This window comes from Haliotis rufescens, unplaced genomic scaffold (assembly GCF_023055435.1).
Source record: "Haliotis rufescens isolate VD_foot unplaced genomic scaffold, xgHalRufe1.0.p SCAF_9, whole genome shotgun sequence".
Lineage (NCBI taxonomy): Eukaryota > Metazoa > Mollusca > Gastropoda > Lepetellida > Haliotidae > Haliotis > Haliotis rufescens.
In genome coordinates this window covers 46299033-46325372 of record NW_025964383.1, presented here as the reverse complement: position 1 = coordinate 46325372, position 26340 = coordinate 46299033, and the positions used below count along the sequence as shown (strand labels likewise).

Here is a 26340-nt window from a genome sequence, read left to right as displayed (position 1 = left end):
TGTCAGGATCTGTCGTTCAGAACATATACCACCATTGTTTGTCGGGATCTTTCGTCCAGAACATACAACATCATTGTTTGTCAGGATCTGTCGTTCAGAACATATACCACCATTGTTTGTCGGGATCTGTCGTTCAGAACATACACCACCATTGTTTTTCGGGATCTTTCGTCCAGAACATATACCACCATTGTTTGTTGGAATCTTTCGTCCAGAACATATACCACCATTGTTTGTCAGGTTCTTTCGTTCAGAACATACACCATCATTGTTTGTCGGGATCTGTCGTCCAGATCATATATACCACCATTGTTTGTCAGGATCTGTCGTTCAGAACATATACCATCATTTTTTGTCGGGATCTGTCGTCCAGATCATATATACCACCATTGTGTGTCAGGATCTGTCGTTCAGAACATATACCACCATTGGTTGTCGGGATCTTTCGTTCAGAACATACACCATCATTGTTTGTCAGGATCTGTCGTTCAAAACATATACCACCATTGTTTGTCGGGATCTGTCGTTCAGAACATATACCATCATTGTTTGTCGGGATCTGTCGTTCAGAACATACACCACCATTGTTTGTCGGGATCTTTCGTTCAGAACATATACCACAATTGTTTGTCAGGATCTTTCGTTCAGAACATACACCACCATTGTTTGTCGGGATCTTTCGTTCAGAACATATACCACCATTGTTTGTCAGGTTCTTTCGTTCAGAACATATATCACCATTGTTTGTCGGGATCTTTCGTTCAGAACATATATCACCATTGTTTGTCAGGATCTTTCGTTCAGAACATACACCACCATTGTTTGTCGGGATTTTTCGTTCAGAACATACACCATCATTGTTTGTCAGGATCTTTCGTTCAGAACATATATCACCATTGTTTGTCAGGTTCTTTCGTTCAGAACATATACCACCATTGTTTTTCGGGATCTTTCGTCCAGAACATATACCACCATTGTTTGTTGGAATCTTTCGTCCAGAACATATACCATCATTGTTTGTCAGGATCTGTCGTCCAGAACATACACCATCATTGTTTGTCAGGATCTGTCGTCCAGAACATATATCACCATTGTTTGTCAGGATCTGTCGTCCAGAACATATATCACCATTGTTTGTCAGGATCTTTCGTTCAGAACATATACCATCATTGTTTGTCAGGATCTGTCGTCCAGAACATACACCATCATTGTTTGTCAGGATCTGTCGTCCAGAACATATATCACCATTGTTTGTCAGGATCTGTCGTTCAGAACATATACCATCATTGTTTGTCAGGATCTTTCGTCCAGAACATATACCATCATTGTTTGTCAGGATCTGTCGTCCAGAACATATATCACCATTGTTTGTCAGGTTCTTTCGTTCAGAACATATACCATCATTGTTTGTCAGGATCTGTCGTCCAGAACATATATCACCATTGTTTGTCAGGTTCTTTCGTTCAGAACATATACCATCATTGTTTGTCAGGATCTGTCGTCCAGAACATATACCATCATTGTTTGTCGGGATCTGTCGTCCAGAACATATATCACCATTGTTTGTCAGGTTCTTTCGTTCAGAACATATACCATCATTGTTTGTCAGGATCTGTCGTCCAGAACATACACCATCATTGTTTGTCAGGATCTGTCGTCCAGAACATATACCACCATTGTTTGTCGGGGTCTGTCGTCCAGAACATACACCATCATTGTTTGTCGGGATCTGTCGTCCAGAACATACACCATCATTGTTTGTCGGGATCTTTCGTCCAGAACATACACCATCATTGTTTGTCAGGTTCTTTCGTCCAGAACATACACCATCATTGTTTGTCAGGATCTGTCGTCCAGAACATATATCACCATTGTTTGTCAGGATCTGTCGTTCAGAACATATACCATTATTGTTTGTCAGGATCTGTCGTCCAGAACATACACCATCATTGTTTGTCAGGATCTGTCGTCCAGAACATATATCACAATTGTTTGTCAGGATCTGTCGTTCAGAACATATACCATCATTGTTTGTCAGGATCTTTCGTCCAGAACATATACCATCATTGTTTGTCAGGATCTGTCGTCCAGAACATATATCACCATTGTTTGTCAGGTTCTTTCGTTCAGAACATATACCATCATTGTTTGTCAGGATCTGTCGTCCAGAACATATATCACCATTGTTTGTCAGGTTCTTTCGTTCAGAACATATACCATCATTGTTTGTCAGGATCTGTCGTTCAGAACATATACCATCATTGTTTGTCAGGATCTGTCGTCCAGAACATATACCATCATTGTTTGTCGGGATCTGTCGTCCAGAACATATATCACCATTGTTTGTCAGGTTCTTTCGTTCAGAACATATACCATCATTGTTTGTCAGGATCTGTCGTCCAGAACATACACCATCATTGTTTGTCAGGATCTGTCGTCCAGAACATATACCACCATTGTTTGTCGGGATCTGTCGTGCAGAACATACACCATCATTGTTTGTCGGGATCTGTCGTCCAGAACATACACCATCATTGTTTGTCGGGATCTTTCGTCCAGAACATACACCATCATTGTTTGTCAGGTTCTTTCGTCCAGAACATACACCATCATTGTTTGTCAGGATCTGTCGTCCAGAACATATACCACCATTGTTTGTCAGGTTCTTTCGTCCAGAACATATACCATCATTGTTTGTCAGGATCTTTCGTCCAGAACATACACATCATTGTTTGTCGGGATCTGTCGTCCAGAACATACACCATCTTTGTTTGTCGGGATCTGTCGTCCAGAACATACACCATCATTGTTTGTCAGGATCTGTCGTCCAGAACATATACCACCATTGTTTGTCGGGATCTGTCGTCCAGAACATACACCATCATTGTTTGTCGGTATCTGTCGTCCAGAACATACACCATCATTGTTTGTCGGGATCTTTCGTCCAGAACATACACCATCATTGTTTGTCAGGTTCTTTCGTCCAGAACATACACCATCATTGTTTGTCAGGATCTGTCGTCCAGAACATATACCACCATTGTTTGTCTGGTTCTTTCGTCCAGAACATATACCATCATTGTTTGTCAGGATCTTTCGTCCAGAACACACACCATCATTGTTTGTCGGGATCTTTCGTCCAGAACATATACCATCATTGTTTGTCAGGATCTGTCGTTCAGAACATATATCACCATTGTTCATCAGGATCTTTCGTCCAGAACATACACCGTCATTGTTTGTCAGGATCTGTCGTCCAGAACATACACCATCATTGTTTGTCAGGATCTGTCGTCCAGAACATATACCACCATTGTTTGTCAGGATCTGTCGTTCAGAACATATATCACCATTGTTTGTCAGGATCTGTCGTCCAGAACATACACCATCATTGTTTGTCAGGATCTGTCGTCCAGAACATATACCACCATTGTGTGTCAGGATCTTTCGTTCAGAACATACACCATCATTGTTTGTCAGGATCTGTCGTCCAGAACATATACCACCATTGTGTGTCAGGATCTGTCGTCCAGAACATATACCATCATTGTTTGTCAGGTTCTTTCGTTCAGAACATATACCACCATTGTTAGTCGGGATCTTTCGTCCAGAACATATACCATCATTGTTTGTCAGGATCTTTCGTTCAGAACATATACCATCATTGTTTGTCAGGATCTGTCGTCCAGAACATACACCATCATTGTTTGTCGGGATCTTTCGTCCAGAACATACACCATCATTGTTTGTCGGGATCTGTCGTCCAGAACATACACCACCATTGTTTGTCAGGATCTGTTGTCCAGAACATATACCACCATTGTTTGTCAGGTTCTTTGGTTCAGAACATATACCACCATTATTTTTCGGGATCTTTCGTCCAGAACATATATCACCATTGTTTGTCAGGTTCTTTCGTTCAGAACATATACCATCATTGTTTGTCAGGTTCTTTCGTTCAGAACATATACCATCATTGTTTGTCAGGATCTGTCGTCCAGAACATATACCAGCATTGTTTGTCAGGTTCTTTCGTTCAGAACATATACCACCATTGTTTGTCAGGATCTGACGTTCAGAACATATACCATCATTGTTTGTCAGGATCTGTCGTCCAGAACATATATCACCATTGTTTGTCAGGTTCTTTCGTTCAGAACATATACCATCATTGTTTGTCAGGATCTGTCGTCCAGAACATATATCACCATTGTTTGTCAGGATCTTTCGTCCAGAACATATACCATCATTGTTTGTCAGGATCTGTCGTCCAGAACATATATCACCATTGTTTGTCAGGTTCTTTCGTTCAGAACATATACCATCATTGTTTGTCAGGATCTGTCGTTCAGAACATATACCATCATTGTTTGTCAGGATCTGTCGTTCAGAACATATACCATCATTGTTTGTCGGGATCTGTCGTCCAGAACATATATCACCATTGTTTGTCAGGTTCTTTCGTTCAGAAAATATACCATCATTGTTTGTCAGGATCTGTCGTCCAGAACATATATCACCATTGTTTGTCAGGTTCTTTCGTTCAGAACATATACCACCATTGTTTTTCGGGATCTTTCGTCCAGAACATATACCATCATTGTTTGTTGGAATCTTTCATCCAGAACATTTACCACCATTGTTTGTCGGGATCTTTCGTCCAGAACATATACCACCATTGTTTGTCAGGTTCTTTCGTTCAGAACATACACCATCATTGTTTGTCGGGATCTGTCGTCGAGATCATATATACCACCATTGTGTGTCAGGATCTGTCGTTCAGAACATATACCACCATTGTTTGTCGGGATCTTTCGTTCAGAACATACACCACCATTGTTTGTCAGGATCTGTCGTTCAGAACATATACCACCATTGTTTGTCGGGATCTTTCGTCCAGAACATACAACATCATTGTTTGTCAGGATCTGTCGTTCAGAACATATACCACCATTGTTTGTCGGGATCTGTCGTTCAGAACATACACCACCATTGTTTTTCGGGATCTTTCGTCCAGAACATATACCACCATTGTTTGTTGGAATCTTTCGTCCAGAACATATACCACCATTGTTTGTCAGGTTCTTTCGTTCAGAACATACACCATCATTGTTTGTCGGGATCTGTCGTCCAGATCATATATACCACCATTGTTTGTCAGGATCTGTCGTTCAGAACATATACCATCATTTTTTGTCGGGATCTGTCGTCCAGATCATATATACCACCATTGTGTGTCAGGATCTGTCGTTCAGAACATATACCACCATTGGTTGTCGGGATCTTTCGTTCAGAACATACACCATCATTGTTTGTCAGGATCTGTCGTTCAGAACATATACCACCATTGTTTGTCGGGATCTGTCGTTCAGAACATATACCATCATTGTTTGTCGGGATCTGTCGTTCAGAACATACACCACCATTGTTTGTCGGGATCTTTCGTTCAGAACATATACCACAATTGTTTGTCAGGATCTTTCGTTCAGAACATACACCACCATTGTTTGTCGGGATCTTTCGTTCAGAACATATACCACCATTGTTTGTCAGGTTCTTTCGTTCAGAACATATATCACCATTGTTTGTCGGGATCTTTCGTTCAGAACATATACCACCATTGTTTGTCAGGATCTTTCGTTCAGAACATACACCACCATTGTTTGTCGGGATTTTTCGTTCAGAACATACACCATCATTGTTTGTCAGGATCTTTCGTTCAGAACATATATCACCATTGTTTGTCAGGTTCTTTCGTTCAGAACATATACCACCATTGTTTTTCGGGATCTTTCGTCCAGAACATATACCACCATTGTTTGTTGGAATCTTTCGTCCAGAACATATACCACCATTGTTTGTCGGGATCTTTCGTCCAGAACATATACCACCATTGTTTGTCAGGATCTTTCGTTCAGAACATACACCATCATTGTTTGTCAGGATCTGTCGTTCAGAACATATACCACCATTGTTTGTCGGGATCTGTCGTTCAGAACATACACCACCATTGTTTGTCAGGTTCTTTCGTCCAGAACATACACCATCATTGTTTGTCAGGATCTTTCGTTCAGAACATACACCACCATTGTTTGTCAGGTTCTTTCGTTCAGAACATATACCACCATTGTTTGTCAGGAGCTTTCGTTCAGAACATATACCATCATTGTTTGTCAGGATCTTTCGTTCAGAACATATACCACCATTGTTTGTCGGGAACTTTCGTCCAGAACATACACCATCATTGTTTGTCAGGATCTTTCGTTCAGAACATATACCACCATTGTTTGTCGGGAACTTTCGTCCAGAACATACACCATCATTGTTTGTCAGGTTCTTTCGTTCAGAACATATACCACCATTGTTTGTCGGGAACTTTCGTTCAGAACATACACCATCATTGTTTGTCGGGATCTTTCGTCCAGAACATACACCATCATTGTTTGTCAGGATCTGTCGTCCAGAACATATATCACCATTGTTTGTCAGGATGTTTCGTTCAGAACATATACCATCATTGTTTATCAGGTTCTTTCGTTCAGAACATATACCACCATTGTTTGTCGGGATCTTTCGTCCAGAACATACACCATCATTGTTTGTCAGGATCTGTCGTCCAGAATATATACCACCATTGTGTGTCAGGATCTTTCGTCCAGAACATATACCATCATTGTTTGTCAGGATCTGTCGTCCAGAACATATATCACCATTGTTTGTCAGGATCTTTCGTCCAGAACATATACCATCATTGTTTGTCAGGTTCTTTCGTTCAGAAAATATACCACCATTGTTTGTCAGGATCTTTCGTTCAGAACATACACCATCATTGTTTGTCAGGATCTGTCGTCCAGAACATATACCATCATTGTTTGTCAGGTTCTTTCGTTCAGAACATATACCACCATTGTTTGTCGGGATCTTTCGTCCAGAACATACACCATCATTGTTTGTCAGGATCTGTCGTCCAGAACATATATCACCATTGTTTGTCGGGATCTTTCGTTCAGAACATATACCATCATTGTTTATCAGGTTCTTTCGTTCAGAACATATACCACCATTGTTTGTCGGGATCTTTCGTCCAGAACATACACCATCATTGTTTTATCAGGATCTGTCGTCCAGAACATATACCGCCATTGTGTGTCAGGATCTTTCGTTCAGAACATATACCATCATTGCTTGTCAGGATCTGTCGTCAAGAACATATATCACCATTGTTTGTCAGGATCTTTCGTCCAGAACATATACCATCATTGTTTGTCAGGTTCTTTCGTTCAGAAAATATACCACCATTGTTTGTCAGGATCTTTCGTTCAGAACATACACCATCATTGTTTGTCAGGATCTGTCGTCCAGAACATATACCATCATTGTTTGTCAGGTTCTTTCGTTCAGAACATATACCACCATTGTTTGTCGGGATCTTTCGTCCAGAACATACACCATCATTGTTTGTCAGGTTCTTTCGTTCAGAAAATATACCACCATTTGATGTCAGGATCTTTCGTCCAGAACATAAAATGGCCACCATTGTTTGTCGGGATCTGTCGTCCAGAACATATTCTGCTGTGTTGGGCGATTATCCCACCTCACACAATCTGGGTCAAATGTGAAAGGAACAAATGACCTATCCACAACAGCGTACATCGATGACGTATATACAATGTATCATTAACGTTCAAGTGTGTAAGCGGCCTGCAGGGATGTATGGAAGGTTCCTGAACGTATTTTGTTTCAATATCAATGTAACGGTACATCATGGCGACTAACGGGATCGGGTGGTCAGCCTCGCTGACATGGATGAAACTCAGGATGTCAATCACTGGATTGTCTGGATTGCCAGCAATATTCCAGCTAAATGACGGCGGTCTAGACCAGACAATCGAGTGATTGGCCGCATGATCATCGATCCACGTAATTGGGATACGATGACATACATCAACCAAGTCAGCGAGCCTGACCACCCGATCCCGTTAGTCGCCTCTTACGACCAATTCTGAGCTCAGAAGAGTCGTGTGATTTGGATACCACATAGTGTAAACGTTTCATATAACACCGTATACGGCAACTAAAGACACCAATACTCTTAAAATATCTAGATAAATAATTTAAGTCATTTACGCGACTTGTAGCAAAGAAATACTAGTAAGTGCTTTCACTTTATCACCTCTGTCAGCAGGAGAGCTGTACTAAAGGTTGTTTATGTATTTGGTAACACTGGACGTTCGTTGCGCCGTTGTGAAATTTGTGTCACCAAATGTGTTGCACTGCACTCTTGTAACTCACATACATGTTCGATTGTCTTTAAAACCTTCAAATTTATGTTAAAGGGGCTTTAATCTCTGGCTTCTCCTTGGCTGTCTGACACTGCCCGCTGGGTCTCACTAGCTGCGATTTGCTCGCAACTGTGCGTGACAAGAGACTGGGCTGCGGTCTGTAAGGACAGCGTAAATATACTTCGAAACAATATTTTTTTACGCATTTTGAACACAGATTGGATACCCGTGATGTATGAAGATGTCGAAAAAGGGTGCATGTTAATTAATTTCTTGAGCCTACACAAACATACAAAAACTCATCGGATGTCCTCATTTTGGAAATACCCTGATGGTTATAGTTTAATAATAATAAAACGTATCCCTGATGTGAAAGCATTTTCGGATTTCGGATTGCCTGGATAATACGGTTACTACGCTCTTGTTGTCACGCATGTTTCCTGGTATAACCCCACGCCTGTGTATGTGTTGTCATTGACTGAAAGCTTAGTTAATTAATTTATTACAGGTATAATTAGTGGTAGCTCCACTCGGATTACCAGACAAATGTTCCCATTTGGCATTTGGTAATTATTTAATCTGTATCCCGGTCTGAAGTGGGGTGAAATATATGTTATGTGCTATGCACGTGGCAGCCCAGCAAGAGGAGTTATGAGATGGTTTACTCTTTTGGTAAATCAACTGATCATTCCTTCCCATTTAAGGATCAGCAGAAAATACGTTGATTGAATAATCACTGTTATTTTGCACAGTGGATTTGTTAATAGTAAGTGTTTACATGTCTAGGTTTACGAAAGCAGACGGAATACCCCCATATCTGGGCGTGAAGCGACGATGCAAAAACAACATACTTAGTTCAAAGGATTAGCCGATAAAACGTTTATTGATTGTTCATTGTTATCTAACGCTATGTTTTTTTAAGAACCATGGACATTATGAAAATAGTTGTCACGTGGGCTGTCTCAGCTGGCCTTTGAGACTTGACATCTATATGAAACACTGCAAACAAACTAAGTGATCAGTTGGGAAACGAACACCAGTTATAATATCCCGAAAAGCTATATATAATTAAAATATTTGATTGTTACAGAGACACGTGACATCGAATAAAGTTATTTGTACAGTTCCAGACGTATGGGATATTGTTCTTTAATGTGGATATTCACGGATACATTCCTCAAACAAGGTAGCTGCCTAAATTTATGCATTTAACATTGGTAGGTTGTAATTATGATATTTGCATATGTTATTAATCATTTGCCATTGCATTGAATAGAATCATATTTGCTCCTCAACGTTTTCGTTGGGAAGTTCTTCGATGGGAGACAGACGCTGTTTTCACAAGCCTTTTCGTTTGGAGGCTTGTATTTGTTACAGTCAATGTGAAAATGTGATTCTATAAAATGTCTGAATATTTCAGTAACTTCCAAATTGACTGAAACATCTGTCCATTTATTTAACTGATTGTTTAACAATTATTAAGAGGTTTAAATGGGCTTAAAACATCAATAGACTAATTATGGTAGGACAAGAAGCCAAAACTATAGAAATGTTCTTTGAATTTCGATTGCTTTTAATCCTATCATTTTCAGTCACTGGGTGATGAAAGTAAAGTATAAAAATGTTTGGAATTCGTGATCATAAAAACAGAACGGGACAGATTGTTCAGTCAGTTTGTAAAATAACTGAATATTTAGGCGTTTAATAAATTGCCTAAGTGAAATTGTTACACATTTTGACTATAAAATATACACAAATAAGCAATGCACAGGTGAAATATTTTCAAAATAGTGTAAACGAAAATCGCACAATACGAAGCAAGTGACTTATCAAAATTTTGTCACCATCACCTTTGCAAAGATCAACATGTCGTTATTATTTTCAAGACTAAACCGTATTTCAGTTTGTTGATCAATATGACAATACGCTCTTACCCTATCAATAAAGGCGACAAATGCGCTTACGAATGGCGCAACACAGTTCGAGTACTAGTCTAGATTTCTGCTATATCATCCGGGTACTCACGGGGAATAAACAATAAAACAGGCAACACCCAGTCTCGGGGAATTGCTTGAGATCAGTGCCCCTTTAAGTATGCTATAAAAAGCTCAATACAAACTGATGGGTTACAAAGATAATTATGTGTGATATCCGACTGCTGTGTGTTATTATTCAGCGTTATCTGTATACACTGAATAACCCATTATCATTATCATGCACTCGCAACCTAATGACGTCGTAAATTGGACTGGGCAGCACTGATACACGCAGTGGCTAAAAAATCACATCAAAAAGTACCAGCGGTATGACAATCACTATAAGGAGAAAAGGTACAGATAATGGACGTGGAGATTGTAAGAATATGCGTGAAAGACAAAACTTATAATTATTATGTACATAATGTTAATATCTCATATAAAAATAAACGACTCGTGGTCGTTATTTACCGTTAAATAAAAACAACTGCAGTGAGAATAAACCATTCGGGACTTCGCAACTCATGGTTTATTCTCCCTGCAATGCTTTATTGTACCATGAACACCTCCTATTCTCCGTTTATTTCTTAAATCAAAGCGACATAACCCATTCCATAATAATAACAATGTCTGCTATCAGCAGAATCCATTGTAGGATAAAACAGGAACAAATGAGGAGAACATGATTGAAGTAGGATGAACATTAAGGGGTGGGGATTACACAATGAAACAGTCTGTGGGACACATCGTAAACAGCTTGATTCCTGGTGGGGATGTCCCCAACAAACTCATGATTTGTTCATCCAGACGATTTCACCTGAAGGTTTGTCTGGACAAAGAACGTCTCACTGTGTAGAGTCTGACGGTGTGATCTAGCTGTTAAATGGGTGACACTCGATATGATGTCTTTAGGCAAGCATGGTACATATGGGAGGATTTCACCTATGATCCAACCATCCCTCTCCGACGAGAAGTTCGTGAAAACGATATCTGAAATCCTCCCCAAGATTCTTCATAGCCTCGGCTACTTTTGATTTCTTAAGGCCATGAACTGTTGAACTCAAGGATTGCAGGAGAAACAGTGATATTGGTAAAGAGAGAACACCAAACATCAGTCCACCGAGTCCAACCATATGATGGTTATTGGTGTAGACTGCCAGAGGATGGTTATTGGTGTAGACTGCCAGGGGATGGGCAGATGTCTCTAAATTCAAGACTGCCGTGTCTGTAGCCTCTTCATGCCAGCAATGCAGAAACAGGGCGACATTTAGAATCAATGTTACCGCAATCAATATAAATTCACTGTTGCTAGATTTCATATACTCCCCAGCATGGATCTTGTGTTGAATTGTACAATGAAGAGAACGCACTTCAGCTCGAAGTGACGCATTTTCATCCATGCTGGTGCTATACTTGATTGAATTCACAAATTTGTCAAGTTTCGACTCCACATCATCCCAAATGGAGTTATCTGAAATGATCAAGTACATTTCTAACACAAGAATAACTAGTCCACACAAAACTACAGTTGCTGTGAATAATTTCAAGAGGGCAGAAGTTGAAAACCAAACATCCACGAAAACACACATCAGTCGAAGTATTATAACGGACAAATTGGCCGAGACCTGCAGACAGATACAGAACAGCTTGAGCAATGTAGGAAGGTAGTTGGATGTATCATACTTCTTGGCAAGTTCAGTTAGGTCAGCAGGTACTTTTTCTTCTATCTGTATCACGCGTTGTCGGCGAATTTTAGCTGAGGATAGAAATAAAAAGATAATTATTTACCATTTGATGATCAACAAGAAATTACCTTTTCTAGTGTTTTCAGGCTCAATGTGAACATGACACGGTGTTCGGTAACCTGATTAGACATTACGACTTTACACCGAGTTTAGTCACCACATGCTAACTTGCTGTTTCATCAATAAAATACGACGCTTTGTGTCCTTGATCCGTGTCAAAAAGAAGGTGAAATGAATAATCTAATCAAAAGTGGCTTAAGTGCTGATTCCCGATTAACGTCTGTGTGCTTCTGTTTTCAAAATGCGACATTTTGTTCTGTCCTAACAAGAAAGAAAGCGTCATTTTACATGTAGATAATATTTCAATAACCTAAAACACACAGCACACGTGCATGCAGATATCGTTTTCACTAAAATACTTCAGGGGGGCCCTCTTTTCAAAACTCAAGTGAGTCAAATTCAATAGTTTAGTCTAAACTCCTAACAGACAACCATCAACTATTTTGAAAATAATTTACAATTTAGAGTAACTAGATGTACTTGAAGTGTCCATTGCTATACAGCTGGGCAGAGGAAGGACAATAACTGTGATATTAACTCCCCTGGTCAATTACCCGTTCATATTCTATATTCAATACTCAACCCATCTATCGTGTTGGTTATCACTGATTCTATGCAATTGAACTTGCATGTTTGTTTTGACATAAATAAGACATTTCGTTAGCAGCAGGCAGTGAACCTGACGTAGCACCAACCATTTAGTTTCTCTAAATGTGTTGCCATATTTCGGATCAACTCTGCAGTTTGCGACGGCGTCTTCTTATGGATCTTTATGCTGTTGGAGATCAGAGTGTGCAGATCCAGTGGCACAGTCAACACCGACAGCACAACCCCTCCGATCTTCAAGACTTTGGCCCCCGTCGACAGCACGTCTATCATCGTCTTCCCCACTGCCAACGTGGCCCGAGCTGCGACTGCCCCTGCAACAGCTGTTGTCCTGGCAGCAGATCCGCCTGTCTCTGCTGCTGTCTTCAGCCCACTGAGGATCAGTTCCAGGGTTACCCGACTCTCACTTTCTCCCAGGCTGTCGATTTCCTGTAGTTGAAAGCATGTTGCTCTACTTAGCGACTTCTGATCTAGTTACGTGTGATATATATGAATTCCCATTTAGCAAAGAGGTTACATTAAACTCTTTCAAACATCTTCACAGTTTGATTCATGTAGGTTCTACGTTGTCATCTCAATTCTGAAACTATAACCTTGCTGCACTAACATACACGTGATTACGTGGTTGAAGAGAGGTTACAATGAAGTGTCTATAACTAAAAAGAAACATAAACTGACAGAAAAACATCAAAATATTTAAAAGGTGATTACTTCGGTAATCATATTGCGAAGTTCATGGTTGTTATTGGAATTCATTCTCTCAATGAGGCTGGCCAAGTGTGTCACAGTTTTCTGATAGTCATCAATCTTGGCTTGAGCTTCTTTCCTCGTTTTGCTGTTGATGATTTTGTCAGCAATGGTCGTCGCCAGTGCACCAAGACCGCTGGAGACACCGACAGCAACGCCCGCTATGGTGATCCCTAGGGATGCTCCAAAAGTGAATGGGGCCGCTGCTATTCCTGCTACAGTTAAGCCTGTAGCTGCGATCCCACCTGATGCGAAGGCAGTCTTGGCGATGTTCATGTCTCGTTGCTTGACATCCAGTTCATCTGCTAGGTGCTTCAGAGCGTCCACCACCTTCTGCTTCTTCCGTTCCTCATCCTGTATGCATCGCAGAATATCAGCCACGAGTTTCTGGACGGAGCCTCTGTCCATGGTGCTGTAAGATTAGATGTTGAAAGTGAGTTGACGCTTGAGGGCGTATCTAACAGAAAACGTTCCGCACCATGCGGCATCGAATAGTCTGAGTGTGAAATATGTTGTCAAAATACACCTGCTTTGAATTTAGATTTTCCAGCGTAGATTCAATAACAATGCCGTTTAGTTTATTGTCATCCTACCATGACAAAAAAACAAACTATGCGCGAACCCTTTGCTAATATGGAACCTGATGAGAAAATTGTCCAATTCAGAGATCAATGATGGTTGGTTTTAATCAGTAAACATTTGCTTTCATACTATCGGACAACCTCTATCATCAACTGCTTACACTTACACTTACATCACTGCACTGTGAGACAATTACATAATCATGTGCAAATACCATGACAAATCTGATTTCTTGAATATATTGATGAACAGCCGACAGAAATGGGGTAGATCCGTCCATCTTATTCACCCAGTTCGAATCACAGCACATTATCGCACGATATGATTGAATAAAGACAAACATGGCGGGTGTTACTCCTTGTCTATATGTAAATAGACGGGTGAGATTTTTTCTATAAGCTATAATGCTATACACGCTATCATCGAGTTCCTGTGGGGCGTATCCAGGTCAGTGATAGTAGCACCGTAGCAGCTACGTTGGGGAGTCAGGGGTACAGTGCAAACCCTGTTCACTCTATAAACTGAGGTCTGTTCTCACACATACTTCAATAAATCCGAATCATACTTATATCCGACCAAATAAAACCAGAGTGTGGTGCTTGTGTCGGTGTGTCCCTCTCCAGAACTGAGGCTATATGTGTAGCAGGCGACACATATTTAACAACGTGTATGTTATGTAACCTACCTCATCTCTGTCGGCTGTTCATCTATAAATTGAGTGATCGTAAAGAAAGGCCGATTTTACCCCAGGCACGGGTGCCCAGCGCGCTGATTGGTCAGTTGATGTGGCGCGGATGACGTCGCGCTAACAATAGTTCACCAGCGTCGTACATTACAGGCTGTGGTGCATTCTGGGAAAGACCACGCTAACAGTTATACATTTAAAGCTGATGGGCATGACAAACTTTTTTTATAAAACATGAACTTACGTTTTTATGAGCATTTCCAGAACCCTAAATAATTAATTTGTTATTTATAGCTAAACTAGCTCGCCTAGTGAGTTGAGCACAGGCAATCAAACTGTGTAAACAAACCTTCTACCGACCAATCTTCAAAATGTATAAATAGTGTGGTCAGAACAGGCTTGGAGTTTATTAACTGAGGTTGATTATGAACCTGAAATGAATCTGATTGTACTTTCCTTTCTTTCTCAAAATGAGATCCTGCAACATAAAATACATCTGCAGCTTCATTTATGTCCTCATTTACTAAGTTAGAAAATTCTGAATAATTGATTGTACTTTATCCGAAGAAGAAATTGCATTAAATTGCTGTTTTCCACCCAAATATTTCTTGGGATACCCGTTGTATGTACGATATCTTTTGGATATTGAGTTATTTGATTGGGACAATAACTAAATGACATGATATTGGTAAGTGATCACTCTCTGAATGACTATACACAAATATGTTGGTAATATGAACACATATAGTAGTTGATGCAAAAAAATAGTCTATCAACCTCAGTTCATTCAAGCTGATAAACGTAAAACATCCCCCACTGTCTCCAGGCTTTCTTTCATGAACTATATGGATAACCCAAAGTTTGTAGATGTGATCAAGTGATAAACCAAACTTATTTACTTTTTCATCCTGAGAAGTTCTAGGCATAAAACATAAATCAGAGCTATATATTTCACCTAGGTTAAGCAGATCTACATGTTCTTCATTTTAAATGATAAAATCGTCCTGCATTGCAACAGTGTTCGAATTTCCAAATATGAGTAGATCTATGTCACTATCATGTTCGGACTTAATGGCATCCATCTATTTTATCATCAAGATTTTCAATACCTTTACCTTTAAGATTTTCATGCAATGTGGAATCTTCTGTCAGAATATATACACAAAGAAATAAGTTAATCACACCCCTATTTCTGAACCATGACAAATGACAAAAAACATGGCATGGCATGACCAACCACAGGAGCTTGGCCATTCCAATTTCATCGGATAGAATAAACATTTGAGAACAAATAAAGAAGATATTGGTGAGTTGTGACTGACATTTACTGACAAAAATATCATGGTAACACAGATACTGTTTCTGACCTCAGACAATATCTAAAAAATGTATGGAGCTGCAGGAGTAAGTAAAAGAGTAACGTTTGATGTTTCATGTGAAAATGTTTCTCAAAGTCTATACTTGACATGACACGTGAAACATATTAGTAGCGGGTATGACCTCCACGTGCCCGGATGACGCATTCCACACCCAACGCATCATGCCTCCAGTCAGACGTTGGATCTGTTGACAACAACCACTCCTGTTGCAATGTTGCTTCCAATTGGCATAAATCTTGTTCAGGAGGATCTCGTGTCTTTATGCACCACCCTAGAATACCTCAAACGTGTTCAACGGGGTTCGAATCAGGGCTCATTGCTGGCCAGGGTAGAGTCGTTATTGCATTGGCCCTTATGTAATCCCCGACTGAATGCGAACGATGAGGCCTGCTATTGTCATCAATGTACTGAGGTCGAGTAGCAAGAAGGTGTTTGTCAAAATGAGGAACGACGACTGGCCTCAAAACGTCTAGGATGTACTGAGCCCCAGTTAAGTTGCCCCTCAAGGTGACCAAATCCAATCTGCAATCATGAGAGATACACCTCAAACCATTATCGAGTCCCTGCCGTATGCAACAGTCAGTTTTATGTTCCTGGGGGTGTAGGCTGTGCTCCGGTGCCTCCAAACTCATTCTTCCATCAGTGATGTGGAGCAGAAAGCGACTTTCGTCTGACCAATGGTCTCCAAGTTCTCAGATTCAAGTTCTGTCGCACAATACACCATGCAAAACGAGCAGCTTTGTGTTGATCTCTCAAGAAGGGACGCTTTATGACTCGTCTAGCCTTCAGTCCTGCTGCTTTCAGTCGGTTCCTGACGGTTCAGGTGCTGAAACGGCGATTGGGCACCCACAGCTGTTTCAGACGAGTACTTTTTAAAAAGGGTTCTCGGTGTATGAGACAAAGAAGGACCCTGTCTTTGCAATGTGTCTTCCTATCTCAACTAAACGGCTGACGACAGTATGATGATACCCCAAATTCCGACCAATGGCATTACAAGACATTCTTGCATTATGCATGCCGATTATGTGCCATCTTGTGGCGTTTGATAATCGCCTTTGTGGCCTGGTCACACAATGTCATGGAATAACTGTTTAAAACCGAGCTTAAGAGAGCAATTTTAACATTTGGATATATTGCTTTTAGCGATACCTGAGTGTAGCATGCTGCAAGGGCATACAATGCATGGCACGTGAGCTTCCTTAACGCATGACTGATTACATCATCTCGGGAAAACATAATTCTTCCCCTAATTATATCTTTCATGACTGTTGCTAATATTGGGACCAAACAATATTGAAATATATTCATCTGTGCTAAACCTTTTTCTTTGTGTATATATTCCTCCTAAAATAAAGGGTTCTCTACAGCCTAATGAGCTTACAAACACAGAGTTTTGCCATTCTGGGTGAATTCTCTTGAAATCGTGATCGTATGCCTTTCCTATGTACAGTGCTACGCCAACAGAAAATCTACCAAACGTACTGATACGTTTTGCCGGGACAGGGAAACAGATATAATCATTAAACAGATAACGGATTTCTTAATGGGTAGGTTTCTCAGCAAGATAAAGCCAACGGATTAAAACTTTATCCGTTGGGGTCATATGCAGATAGAGATGCAAATATCAAAGGTCAAGTAGGGACTACTTTCAGTGTTTATAAACAAACATGGCGTCCCCATTCGGCGATTGAGTGGAATCATTATCAAAAGAATGGTCTAATCTACTGAAAACCAGTGTCTAACTGTGACGCAGCTAAAGCATTTTATAAGTATTGGCAACTTTGGAGATATAAATTTTGCAAGGGCACTAGTCCTAGCCAAGTGGGATCAGTAGCCATATCTGTGCTTGTAGACCTCTGCGGCTTGAAATTTTCGACAAATTAAAATAATTGGATTTGGCCAAAATATGTTTTAATTGTTTCGTTTTGTCGCTGTGTGTACTTCTGACCGCACTTCTTAACGTTATGACAGGAGAGGCCGAGTGTCAACAACGTCTGAACGTCGCCGAGACGTCTCATAGGCTATAGTTAGAGTAGCTTCCCTTTGACAAAGGGCAGTTGCCCTAGCGGACAGACCGATGGATTACCACGAAAGGCAATTAAAAACAATTGTTGTTTTGCGTATATGTTGCTTCGTCACTGTATATAAAACAGATTTCAGTTGGAACTATATTGGCAACTGTCACTGTCCGACTGACACATTACTTACACTGTGACATAATTAATATTATTGCGCGCATTTCAGCAAAACTAGCAATGTTTCGGTAATGTTTGTGAGAAAGGGAAAGCGATTTTCAAGCACAGAATTAAAGAATGACAATATATGATAAAGAGGTTATCACGCTTGTGTGTTTGGGGATGGTAAATATCCTGTATTAGGAATAAACACTATGAAGATCTTAGTTAGGTCAGACAACAAACCTAGCGACCTCAAGTCACAGACCTTTTGATATGCGACCAGTTCCTTAAGTACATCAAATCCTATTATTAACATCGCCATCCTAATGATTGCCGCATCTATCTGTGACTCCAGGCCAATCGTTGTAAGGACAATAGTGCTGAACGTCCTCCAGCAACTCATGGCCAAGTTCCCCTTCGTACAACAAAGCGGGAATGCGCTGTATATAGACAACAGATGTGTATGTCTTCCTTGGTAGCGTGTCTGGGGACATGCTGTATGAAGACAACAGGTGTGTATGTCTTCCTTGGTAGCGTTGCTGGGGACATGCTGTTTAAAGACAACAGGTGTGTATGTCTTCCTTGGAGGGGTTGGCGGGAACCTGCTGTATAAAGACAACAGGTGTGTATGTCTTCCTTGGTAGCGTGGCTGGGGACATGCTGTATAAAGACAACAGGTGTGTATGTCTTCCTTGGAGGGGTTGGCGGGGACATGTTGTATATAGAAAACAGGTGTGTATGTCTTCCTTGGTAGCGTGGCTGGGGACATGCTGTATAAAGACAACAGGTGTGTATGTCTTCCTTGGAGGGGTTGGCGGGGACATGTTGTATATAGAAAACAGGTGTGTATGTCTTCCTTGGGTTGGGGGTGGGCAGGGACACGCTGTATTTATGCCGTCTTCCTTGGAGGGGTTGGCGTGACACGTTGTATATAGTAAACAAGTTCACGGATCAATGACATCATGAGCGTCCGTTCCCAAATCATGACAGCATATTGATTTGTGCATCAAACCAATATCTTATCTCTTGAAAATGAGTAATTCTTCATATATCAAGCAACCTGTATGGTAATCGCGGCGAGTATATTATTGTTGTACACTTGTATATCACTTCAATGTACTTGTGACAATCAATGGGAGTCCCACAGTCAGCTGGAAGTACCAATTCTTACAATCAAAAGTACCAACCTTCTCTCACGAGTTGCCTCCCTTGTTTCAGGCGGTTCTTCTTTATCTTCACGTACTTCATGTTCTTCTTCAACATCTTCCTCGGCCTCGTGTCCTGCCTCATGAGGATCATCAAGGCCATCGTCTTGGGGGCCTTGTTCATGCCACGCCTCGACCACAGCACCTTGTCCCAGACATTCCAGTTCTTCGATCCTGGTACTAAGCTTTCTGTTATTCATTGGGACTGTATTTGTATTTGTAGTGACATCCCGGTGAGTTACTCTACCTTTGCAACTATATACTGTTGGTCCTTTTGAGATGTATTTTATGCAGTTAAACCTCCCTAGACATCTCATATTCCGGGCAGAGTCCCATTGTACCCATGACTCGTGTGTGCAGGAAAGCGCTAGTGTGACGATGTCCCTGTGTGGATTAACAGCGTTCCACTGTATTTTGGACGAAACAAGAACATACTCATTACAAATTGGTCTGCATTAGGGATCAGTAGTAGTTCATATACATGATGCCATTTTCAACGTTGCTGTTTCTTTCTTTACTTTAATTTGTGAAAAGTGAAATCAAACTGAGAAAACAATATGTGAAATTGCATCCCCATGGTCATCGATGATCAGATATTGTTCAATAACAATCAAATAACCAATTCCCTTCCACTGATTAACCCACCTGAACTGAAATGAAGGAAACCCGTGAGACCACCTCATCTATTTCATACTTAGATTTACGCATAAAGACTCAGAGTGAAAAAACAAGAGGGTTGACCTCAGCTTTCCAATAATAAACTTTCCCTCCATGTCAAGCAATATGTCAAGTTACATTTCATAACTTACTCCTGTGGTAGACGTGTGGAATACATTTTCAAATTTGACGCATCAGTCACAAAAATGATGTTCGATGCAATTGCCTATTTTGACTTGTAGCATATGTTCCCATGTTTTTCAGATGATATTTCAGGATATTTTTCAGGATATGCTCACCTTTTCGTAAACTGCTGATATCCTTAATATTTGACAGTGATTCATGAACACACACTTATTATGTAGTCGGAATTGTACCATCGACTCTGCTTTATGCAGAGATTTCTATTGAATTTGGAAAGTGTTTTGTCGCCTTATTTAGGGTGAGATATTGAGATGGGTTTAACGCTGCTTTTATCAGTTTTTAAGTCATATCATGGGTGTCAGCTTAATTTCCGAATGGATGCAAGGCCTCGGAAGCTTACCACTATAGGCCGTGGGCTAGGTATGACCCACGAGCATCCCCCCCACATCCAAACCCCACTGAATTTTTTTAAAGCCCATAAACATACTAAACATGATTTGGAATGTTAACAAGAAAACAGTTGGGACGAACTTGTTGTTACAGCCTTTCAAAGTATGGTACCCTATATCGCGTTTTCGCCCGGTTTTGCCGTATATCACTTGGGGGTATGATTACATTTTGGGTTGTCATCTCACTAGTGATCCACTGATCTTCAAGTGTGATATACCACTGAAATCCATATATAAATACCTCTCCAATGAGGTATCAATAATTGGTATTGAGTGAATATGGACCAACCCATTGCAAATTGAACGTCATATATCCCGACAAAACTATTTTTTTCTCGCAGAAACCTTTAATCCGATATATGTTCTAGGTACGTGTACCTGATTCCACTAAAATCGTCTAACACGTGTTCCAGTACATCTCTTGAAGTACTTACTTAACATGTGATGTTACCAGGTGAAAATCTTTTGCACAATTTGGAACAAATTTACTCTTATAATGTCAGAGTAGGATACCTAATATTGCATTCTCGGCTTAGCTACATCGGAACAACGCTTGGATGTATGCTCAGGATTTGGCTTGTCATCTTGTGTGTTATTCACCGACCTTGATGTGTTATATGCCATAGGAAACCATATATAAACACCATAATTTGATGTAGGCTGATTATTGATCTACTTTTGGACAATCATTTAGAATACTTCTTGACATCTCTGATATCACTCACTTTGTATGCATATAAGGTTCACAGTATAATGCTCGAGTCGATTTCAGAACTTTGAATGAAATGGCAACCATATTCAAGATGGCAACCATAAAGCTGTGCAAAAAAACTGATCATAATGTAAATGTTATTTATTTCAGCAAATATACAAATCAATTTCTTGGACATAGGCTTGATATTTTGACAAATTTTGCCATTTCAAGTTGAGTTTCAGATGTTTTAGTACAGCTAGTAGTTAAGGTGAATTTGCAGGGGGCACCACCGAAGGTAAAAGACGAATTCACTTACAAACATTTAATTCATACATCACTTAGCTACTTAAGTTTCCAATTTACAGAAAATGTCCAAATGCGAATCGTCCAAATCGTATATGAATGGCTTGAAATGAACAGGGACCATGCATTCACAGAAATAAATTATATTCCAATTACATACTTAAGATTCTCTTACAGAATACCCAAGTTAATATATATGGAAATGTCCAACCTTGTAACAATGTCCCTGAGAGGATATCGAAGTCCATGTCATTCAAAGAATATTTCTGCCTACTACTATTTTAAACGTAGAATATTTGTATTTTTTACTTGTGGCTAACTTTGCATAGAATCGCCAGTTGATGAAGGGATGATGTAAATCATCCTGGGGTCCATGCAGGTAGCAAAGGTACTGTAAGTCCCCATGGTCCCCAGTATGGTGGTCTACCTTCAGTTGCTGACGATCTATAGCCCGTTTTTATCTTGTATCGATATGTATAGTGCTATTCTCTTTTATGATTCCGTACTAGTTTTACATCTTTTTCTGTGATAAATCTAGTTACTTTACTGTCCTTCGTTGACAGGTTTTTATATAAGTGTCAATATATGTATTATGATTAACTATTGATAGTCACGATATGGCTGAAATATTGCCGATTTGACTTAATATTTTAACTCACTCACTCACTCACTCATTGTAACAATGTCATCACCATGATTATGTGTCTTTTGAGGTTGAACTGTTGTGACTGAGACCAACAACGTATACAACCGGGAACAACTCGAAGACAGCTTTGACATGTCAACCTAAACGGAAACGTATCCCCAGTGATCCAGAGCCAGTGTGCATCATACATGTACCTGGCTTGAAGTATGGCCCACTACAACGTCTGAGCAAAGCCAAAGATCCTGATAAGAAGATGGAAAAGCTGAAGGAGTGATCAAGCGTAGAAGGATGGCAGAACCTCCAGAAATGCCAAATCAAATGGAAGTGTCATGTACAAGCCTGCCGGCAGTTCTGGAAGAAACCCATGGCTATCACAGAGAATATTGTCAGCGTTTTACAATGAACCTTGACAGTTTGTAACAACCTGAAATTGAATCTTAGGAACTAGCTTGCCGCCCAATTCGGCGTCCATCCTATGAGCCCATCATCTTCCAACCTGACTGCATCTTTTGAACTTCGTATTCATGAAAGAAATTCAAGTTAAAAGGAAGCTGGACAACAGAAGGGCTCACAAACTTCAGTCGGGATGGATGGCAGCATGTCATTGAAGTAGCTCAACGTCAAAACGATGAGCCTCTCCTGCTGCGGATCAGAGGGAAGGATCTATTTACCTGTGAAGCAAAATATCACAAGTCGTGCTGAACTGGTTACATACAGATTCCTGAGAAATGGCGGAGCTCTCAACCGTAGGAACACCTTAGACAGCATCAAATAGAAGAGACACACAAGAAAGCAATGATATCAGTGTCGGAAGTTATCAACAGCAAGATACCTAGCCCACGGCCTACAATTTTATATGGGTCATGTGATATCCCGACAGGTAACTCCAAATAGGTGTTTGTCATAATTAATACAGAACTCCAATCTCCCCGATCACCAGACGCACATTTCAATGGGCTGAAATCCTATTATGTTAGTAACGGAGTATTGCGCTCCACATATTTTGTGATTGTGGACACGTAGAAATCAAGGAGGGATGTGCATATAAATATATATGGATTCAAACATAAGAGCAACACGCATACCTTTTACACACTCAACACTAGCTCTTATCCCATTCTGTGTCTTCATCATCATGCATTGTTTTTTAAGTTGTTTGAGTGCCATATTTTGGTCTTTTTTACTGTGTTTATTATTTTCCGTACTCTTCACACATATGAATTAATCACTATGGTACTCAACACAATATGACATGCTTCATCGTTCACAATGTATGAAACTAAACGATGACTTATTTCTGGTGATTGCATAAAATAGTATCGTGGACATGTCGCGTTCCCAACATATATTTCTCCTCTAAATAATACAGTTATTCTTTATATAAACATAGTGAACGGTTTAGTTGGACGAACAGCTAAAATGTGTCAGATTTCTCTGGACGATCAGCGCTTTGTTGAATGGAACAGGTACAGAGAAGTATGAATACCTAAATGCATTGGCGATGTTTCACGTCATAAGTAAAGGGGAGATTTAACAATTACTGGCGTTGTTCATACAATAATTTTATGGACACGAATTAAGCAAATTATTCGTTTATATATATGTTACCAACCGTTTATATTTTCTTTACCTTTTCTTTGTTACCTGCCTTAGTATCACGCGCACTTTTATGGTCATTCTTGTCTCTGCTTTTACAAAATAATTATTTTCTCAATCACACTTTTAACAGGCTAAAACAAACAACGCCCCTCATCTCACATCGCTATAGGATGGGTCTTGAGTGATCATTATGTGAACGCCAAAATAAACCCAATTTCACTTGACCTCACCTTGTTACATGGACAGTATTAGCGGTAAGGTATTCGGGATTATCCCGGAAAACAGATTACATTGGGAGCAAAATGCAAGTTAGCGGGGAAACTTATGTTGAACGTAACACGGAAACACGTTTCTCACAAAACTGCCTGATGTTCTCAGTGAATGAACAATAGGGATATGTATATTATTACTTCTTATATCTGCATTTTGCCTTGTTTTACTAGAACAAATTCTGCATTTAAAACATCTAAATTATCCTGCTAACTACAGACATGTTTTCCCTTCGAGCCAAAACGCCACCTAAATGATGTATAACTGCCCAATCAGATAACTGTGAACTATGTTTTGTACATCTCAACGACAGTGATTTGCATTTGTAAGGGTGAAGCTAGTGGGAATGTTTCCCAATAACAATAACACACGACCATTTAGTATTGAAGACTCATATTAATACCCTGGCAAAGTCTTTACTGCCATAAGATAGATGAACCAAAACGCTCTCTTGATGGATAGGCTATATCTGTTTATCATAACGTTGGCTGTGTTATGATGTGCTTATGTTGAAAGTTGGCATGAAGTCACAGTATGATGAGGCATGTGTTTTAAAGGGTCTGTATAGTTATCATGTTTGCCATTACCTTACCTAGCTACTTTAGCCCCAATATAAATATCGTTATCTGTAGAAGAAATGTTCTCAAAAGAGGGTGTGGGGGCAATATTTTGTGTCCTACAACACATTAATTTGCGGACATATAATGGAAAATGGTATTATACATACTTTAAAGGTATATTTTGGTACAGGAAAAATGTTTAGTGTCCAGAAAAGTAGTTGCGTCTGTATCAAATACTTTAAGCTTAAGTAAAACGTCTTGCAGTTGGACAAATTCCCTTGTTCTGATTTTGGCAAACCGACCAGTATGCATTAAGGAACAGATCTGCAAGAAGGGGAGCTCAATTGTTGCCCATGGGGATGCCTACTTGCCTAAATGTCCTATTGCCAAATTTCACATGGATGTTATCAATGAGGAAGTTTATAACCTTTTTTTCTCTGTAAACTTGAGAGACGCCATGACGCTATGATCAAACTTTTGTCAATACATTGACCTGTGACCTGTGCAAGACCTGTGTAAATGAACAGGCATTTCTTAGTCGGCCACAGAGTACACATGTATTAACGTTTTCAATTAAGACTTGGTGTAGATATACAAGGATATATGAACGAAAAACATATATATTGGAAATGACATAAAATGATTGAAAATAACTGATAAAGATTGATTAATACACAACACGATCATAATCTGAGTGCGACAGTTGTATATGATTGACTTAAAAGTCTAGTATTTGCACACAATACATTAACACTCTGTATCTGAATACCTTACCCGAGTAGGTATTCGCAAGAGATATGGTATTTGTTAGGCATAATATATATTCTAACTAAAATTAAACACTGCAACAGGATTGGCATTATCTATTTAGAACAATACTACAAAGAGTATATCTATCCAATAATGACATGAACTTGCAGGTATTGCCAAAGGTAATAGCATATAGTTAAGATTAAACATGGTAAAGACTAGTAACGTTGCTTACCTGAGGGAATAAACAGGAGTTTATTAGTCAGCGACAGAATGATTTGTGACTGATTGTCGTTGGTATTAATACTTTTTCTAGCTATTACAGATAAACTCATTTTCTGATTAAATTGGTAATAGAGTTGTTATTGAGAATTTTATTGTGAATCTATCTCGACAAAATTGTATAACTTAATTTGAACGAGGAATTTGAGAAACGCGTTTCCGTGTAACGATCAGCATGGAGAAACCTAGCTGATGAGTTATTTGTAAAACACGACTGTTCATCACTAGTATTCAGTGATCCATTGATATAAGTTTCCCCGCTAACCTGCATTTCCCTCCCAATGGAATCTGTTTCTGTGGATCATCCCGACCGGTTTTTGTCTTTATTTGAACACAGTCATTAGTTATGTCGTTATGTCGCATCTGTATGACGTATCTGCTGTGAATACAGTCCACCGCCGGGCATATTTTGTAATCGGCATGGGAAAATATGCACATAATGTGGATATTAAAGGACATACACGGTGGATACCCCTGACTGTCAGATTGTTATGAGATGACACGAACTGTTACAGGAAGATAATGTTAAAACGGGTACCATC

General features: G+C 39.8%; 1 protein-coding gene across 2 annotated transcripts; it reads right to left on the bottom strand.

The window, feature by feature from the left end:
- Positions 1-9319: 9319 nt before the first annotated feature.
- On the bottom strand, positions 9320-14805 carry LOC125371620. 2 transcript variants are annotated; one of them, XM_046521807.2, is made up of 4 exons: positions 14684-14805; positions 13381-13828; positions 12759-13098; positions 9320-12014 (listed from the first exon to the last, which is right to left on the bottom strand). In XM_046521807.2, exons 1-4 carry the CDS (start codon positions 14686-14688, stop codon positions 11197-11199), a joined length of 1611 nt encoding a protein of 536 aa, XP_046377763.2. In that variant the 5' UTR covers positions 14689-14805; the 3' UTR covers positions 9320-11196. The 2 variants fall into 2 exon arrangements, with proteins under 2 accessions (XP_046377763.2, XP_046377765.2); XM_046521809.2 differs by having other exon boundaries at positions 14543-14684.
- Positions 14806-26340: the final 11535 nt, after the last annotated feature.

Bases quoted from the DNA above. Each gene is read 5' to 3' on its own strand.
- LOC125371620 (XM_046521807.2), bottom strand. The intron at 13,099-13,380 runs GTAATCACCTTT...TTTCAACTACAG, and splicing joins TTCGCAATATGATTACCGAA to GAAATCGACAGCCTGGGAGA. The intron at 12,015-12,758 runs GTTGGTGCTACG...TTCTATCCTCAG, and splicing joins ACATTTAGAGAAACTAAATG to CTAAAATTCGCCGACAACGC.